The sequence below is a fragment of the Priapulus caudatus genome, unplaced genomic scaffold (assembly GCF_000485595.1).
Source record: "Priapulus caudatus unplaced genomic scaffold, Priapulus_caudatus-5.0.1 Scaffold660, whole genome shotgun sequence".
Classification (NCBI taxonomy): Eukaryota; Metazoa; Priapulida; class Priapulimorpha; order Priapulimorphida; family Priapulidae; genus Priapulus; species Priapulus caudatus.
In genome coordinates, this window is record NW_014577721.1 from 94,507 (window position 1) to 100,653 (window position 6,147).

The window sequence follows — 6,147 nt, forward strand, 5'->3', positions numbered from 1 at the left end:
CGATTGAGTGACTGGTTGATTGATTGATTGATTCTCTAGCCTGATGAACGGACTACTGCGAAATATATGCTTTATAACGGCGCTGAGCTATGACACGTGCGCGAATTCGCGTGGGGGTTGATAGCGCATGGACCTCATAACGGGCACCCGTGTGCTACGAAGCGGTAAAAAACGGTAAGTAAAGGAAATGAGTGAAGTTTGGGTATGTGCGTGAGTGAGTTTCTTCACTTCTCATTCTTCTTTTTCTTCGTCTTCTTCTTCTTCTCTTCTTCTTCTTCTTCTTCTTCTCCTTCTTCTTCATCATAATTTTCATGTTCTTATTCGTTATCTTGATAATATTATTATTACTCCGCCAGGGGCTTGGCGGAGGTTATGTTTTCACCGGCGTGTGTCTTGAGTGTTGGTTTGTGGTTTGTGTGGTTTGTGGGTTTGTGTTACAGCCCTAACTTGGCCCAAAAGTTATGCGACGGATTGTCATAAAAATTTTCAGGATAGGTCAGAAATGGGCTAACTTAGAATTGATGAGAGTTTTTCGTAGTGATCCTGGATCAATAATTAATTAACTAATTAATTTAATTAATGAAAATTTCTCAGGATGGTCAGAAATGGGCGTAACGTTAGAATTGATTGACATTTTGTAGTGATCCGGATTCCAATAATGAATTAAATTTTCAGGGATAGGTCAGAAAATGGGTACTTAGAATTTGATACATTTTGGTGGTGATCCGGATCAATTAATTATTTAATAAATTAATAAATTTAATTAAAAATTTTCACAGGTGAGAGAATTGCAGCTGCCTTGGCGGAGGTCTGCGGCTCTCTGAGCTGCCTAAAGTTATTACTTTATTTCTTTTGTTCTTCTCCCTTTATCATATTTCGTTATTTCTCGTTTCTTTTATTCTGCTCTTCCTTTTCATCATCCTTCTCCGCCTCTTTTTTCGAGTCTTTTCTAGTTTCTCTTTATTTCGCCTAGAGCCGGCTTGTGGTGATTACGTCACGCGGAGACAATGGGGAGCGGACGAATCGCATCGCTGCTCCTCCGCTGGCCCCTTACGTCACCAAGGTCATAGTTCACCACACGAATGCCACCGTACTGGATTGTGCGGACTCGTTCGCCTGCACGCATGAGTTGAAGCGAGCGCAGAACCTAATGTTTAACATGGGTAAGCGCAGCTGTTACCGCACTACTGCAACACAACTACTAGTATAGTCAGGAGTGTATACTATAGATTATTATTATATATATATTATATTATATAATATCTCTCTATTAAACACTCCTGGTATAGTGATATCTATTGGATATCGATAGGAATGCCCTTAGACGTCGAATATATGCGCGAGTAACAGTGATAAGAAGAAGGTATTAAGTAAACTAATTGTTATAGATGTGACTCTTCTCTGGGACTGATTATTTCGATGCGAATTTCTACAATTTAGAGCGCCTTCCTATTTTGTGAGCTATTCGAATAATTTTCGTGCACGCATATTCAAACTATTAAATAAAATAAATTTAACACTAATAAAAATAAACGTAAAAATGTGAAACGGACCGAAACTAAAACAAAATTTAATCGAAACCAAAGTAGTAATCTAAAAATCATAAATCGGGGTTTCGCAATTTTGACGTAATCATTCGTTGCGTTTCAGGTTGGCTAGACATCGGTGGCACTGGTGATCAAAAGACACGGTCAGGCTGTACGAGGGGCTGGCTGGGACGTGATGGGCGGCACACGCTCGGACACAACATGATAAGCTACGGAATCGCCTTCATCGGCGACTACGAGACGGAGCCGCAAACGGCTGATGGTCAAGCGCTCTACTCACGCTGCTGGACTGCTGGAGTCAAGCAGGTACAGAGAAGAAGGGAGGAGGGAGAAGAGAGAAGAGAAGAGAGAGAGAGAGAGGAAGATGAGAGGGGAGAGATAGGGTTGAGGGGAGATAGGGGGAGAGGGCGGAGAGAAAGCGGGTTGATGGTCAAAGCTCTACTCACGCTGCTGGACTGTGGAGTCAAGCAGTATACAGAGAAGAGAGAGAGAGAGCAGAGGGGGAGAGGAGGGGCGAGGCGAAGAGAGTGGGGAGAGGGGGTGAAGGGGAGAGAAAGATAGAGGGGACGAAAACAATAAATAAGAAATAAAAAGAGACAATAGAATGAGAGAGAGAAGAGAGAGAAGAGAGAGAGAGTAGAGAGAGAGAGAGAGAGAGAGAGAGAGAGATCGAGAGCTAGAGAGAGAGAAGAGAGAGAGAGAGAGAGAGAGAGAGAGAGAGAGAGAGAGAGAGAGAGAGAGAGAGAGAGAGAGAGAGAGCTATGAACAGAGAACTGCAAGTAGTATTTTCCCCGCTACACACACACACACACGCGTCTTTATCTTGCACCATGCAGGGTCACCTCAGCGCTGACTACACGATCCACACACACGCCGACGTCATGTGCTCGAACTGCCCCGGTGAAGCCATGCGGAAACAGATGACCAGGTGGCGCCACTACGGCGGGGACGTCGCACGGGATGCAAGAGTCGCTACGCGCGAAACTGATCATGACACGGTCACGGCACAGTCAGGAAGTTAGTTAAGAGAGCACGCCATGCCAAGGACAGTACAAAACTGGCAAATTTTCATTGGTAGGTTTGACGATTCATTTCTGCAATTACTTATCTCAAGATTGGTTAAACTGAAGTTAAGAAAGTAATTATTTCTGCACTTTTGAGCGCAATATACATTTGACCTATCCTGTCGGGACCTTCTTCTCACTCTGTTCCGATAGATGGCGTGCATACTGACTAGGTGCAGGAAATAGATAATCCGAACTAGTTTAACCCTCCTCTTGAGGGTCAAAAGGTTATCAGACACTTACTCTTCGCACGTCAGTGGAAAGCAAATTTCATGGTCCTTTCAATAAAGTGATAAAAATGGTAGGTCAGCGCTGAAACAAAAAAGTTTTCCACGTCCTCAGAAAATGTCTGATATCTGACCTTTCCCCCACTGCCCTTTGACCTCCAATTTCGCATTGGTGATGTGTTTCCTGCCCATCACACTATACACCGAATATTAAGAGCATAGGTCGAGCCGTTCAGATTTGTGCCGCAATTCCGTATTTCCTCCTATACCTTAAGTTAAGGGGGAAATATTCCCCCTCCGTTTACACATCTTGACCTTTGACCCTTAACCCCCAAATTGATTATCCCGAGTCCTTTTCACGATCCCCCCTCCCCACATCCCGAATATCGTGACCGTACGTCGAGCGGTTAAGATTTGTACCCAACTGTTGACGGACACACAGACGGACACACGGACAACCATGCGATTCTACAAGCTGCATCTGACATCGTCAGATGAGCTAAAAACACTGCGCAACGCTTAATTTTAAGGCAATAAAAATAGTACCAAATTCATCAAAGAATAATTTCAATCGGACGACATACAAAGTCGTTAGCATGGGCACAACAACGATTAGTCCTAAGACTAGTCCTACGCCTAACTACTTGTCCCAAACTCCAGTAAGAACGATGATAACTCTACCGAGTTCTTCGTCCCCCCCAAAGTGTTGTCACCAAAATCGTTACTAGGGCTACTTCACCAGTTTGTCTCCTCAGCTAATGACAGTTTTAACAACGAAGGCGCACAAACGCGACACGCTCCGAAATCACGCACCCTTCTTGACGATGACGAGGTTGAGAACGCTGAGGTTGGCGTCTACGATGCATCCGCGCACCGACTTCCTCCTGCGCTCGCCCGAGCGGCGCACACGGTAGCACGAGTGACCCTTGCTGAGCAGCAGACGCACTCGGCCCGACGTCAGCACGCCCTGCTTCATGGGGAAGCCCTGCTTGTCGTTGCCACCGCTGATGCGCACTACGTAGCCCTGCGGGAAGAAAACATCGACAGCTGTTGTCTCCCGAGCTAACGAAAGTTCTGACATCGAAGGCGTGCGTACGCGACACGCCCCGAAATTGCGCGTGGGAGGTTTCGTGTGCCTATGCCCGGGGGTGGTGAGGGGAATGCGGGGTGGTGAGGGGAATGCGAGATGGGGAGGGAGCAGACCACCTTCATTAGGTGCGTAACTGATTATCGAACACTACCGTAACCCTAATAGCATATTAGTTTTCCGTAGGCACAACGAACCTTCAATCGGCTCAACAATGTATTGCACCGGCAGAAAAGCCTGTCCCTTTCCGACTTCGTGAAACCATTCTGGAAGTTCGGAATAACTCAAACCGGAGTCGTTTAGAGACGATTGTAATTGAAGGGTTCTGCTCCGTGGACGGTGGAACGTGTGCTGTTCGTTGAGGGATCGCCTCCAGAACAGTACACCAAGCAGGAGTTTCGCTACCGTTAACATTACTCGACTATTAACCTCTACTCAACTCTAGCCCTACCACTACTCTTACCGCTATCCCTAACCTACACTTAATCGCAAAGCATATTTGTAGCGTTATAGGTAGCGAAGATCCTGGAGCGCATGTCGCTCCACTGTTCTACTGTCGCCATTGGCCCCCTTTGTATTCACCTTAGGACCAGACGTTCACAAAATATACAGGCACAATCCTAGTTTAGCACACATGCGCTATCAACCCCCACGGCGAATTTGCGCACGTGTCATAGCCACCCGTAGATGTCCAGTAGTCTTCATCGGCTAGAGAATCAATCAATCAATCAATTCAATCAGTCACTCAATCAATCAAACAACCAAGCAATCCATCAATCAATCAATCGATCAATAAATCTCATGCAACGTATAGCGATTTGTTTCAATATCAACGCTAGGGATCGTAGCCAGACAGTCCGTAAATGGTAGTACGACACCTACGGCAGATACTAATTACTATCACTAACTGTCCTAACGTCGGCACTACTAACGGCAGAATCTTTCGAGCGCTTGTTCCAGCGAACGGAAAAGTTATCCAAAGAAGACTATAGTAATCGGTGTGACCAGGAATACAGCCCCACGCTTTCTACTTTTTACTTGGGGTAAACAGCGCGCTGTCAGCGAAACAGCAAAAACAAAAAAGAAAGTAACCAACTTATATCAACCAGAACAAAAAAATGAACTGATAATAATGATATATTTTTGATATCGTATATATATATATATATATATATATATATATAATATTTATACCTGAGACTAGCGTCGTCAGTAGAAGAGCGGCGGTAAGAGCCATGAGTCCAGCCATAATTCCACGGGGTCAGATATCCTCCCTCCTCCTTACGCAATACCTGCACTAGTGTCACTATGTCTCACACACTCGTCTATAGGTGGATGATTGTCCATTTACATACGAGACGAAACCTGGTGGCGAGCGGTATAGGTACGGATAGCTTCACTGATAGAGCGTAGTAGGTGTGGTGGGTGTAGGTAGTGTAGGTATGTGGGAGCGTTGTTTCCAACACGGAGTTTTGAGTGCGATGCGCGTAGATGCGTGGCTTGCTTGCTTCTGGGAGCCTAGGTAGCCTTACAAAGCGTATCACACAAACGAGGCTGATGTGCGTGGGTGCCTTGCTTCCAGCAGGAGTTAGGGTATATTATACTACTTAGGCCTACGTGCCACGCAGATCGTGCATGTGGGGAACCTTGCTTCTGAGACAGCGGCAGCTACAACACGTGTAGATCATGTGTGTGTGTGTGGGGGAGCCTTGCTTCTAAGACAGTATGACGTAGACAGGCCTACTGTGTACGAGCCGAAATGCTACTGAGAGAGTACCAGCTATGACACACACGTCGCGTGTGTGTATGTGTGTGCGTGCGTGTGTCTGTGTGTGCGTGCGTGTGTCTGTGTGTGCGTATGTCTGTGCGTATGTGTTTGCGCGCGTGTGTATGTAGGCCTATGTGTGTGTATGTGCGTGCGCATGCATGTAAGTGCGTGGGAGCCTGTGATCCCGGCGACAGGTGACGGATGAGCTATTATAACACACGGCCGGTGATAAGAAAAGCGCTCCGATGATAAGAATATAGGAGAGACACGTGGCGAGCCGGCAAGCACTCTCGCACCGGCAGGTGTGTGTGTGTGAGGTGCATATACTCAGGAGTAAATAATCACAAATTATTACTGTGTGTGATTATATACACCTGATACACTGCGCGTCAACGCACCGCTATCTCGACTATATAAATGTATATACAAATATATATATATATATATATATATA

General features: G+C 45.8%; 1 protein-coding gene across 1 annotated transcript in view; it reads right to left on the bottom strand.

Annotated features, from left to right (window-relative positions):
* Nucleotides 1–3,651: 3,651 nt before the first annotated feature.
* Nucleotides 3,652–6,147, bottom strand: part of LOC106812555 (40S ribosomal protein S6-like) — a gene marked incomplete at its 3' end in the record, with an annotated part of 9,957 nt that continues 7,461 nt past the window's right edge. Inside the window, 1 exon segment of the mRNA XM_014816454.1 lies at nucleotides 3,652–3,862. Coding sequence (XP_014671940.1) covers nucleotides 3,652–3,862 — 211 coding nt within the window.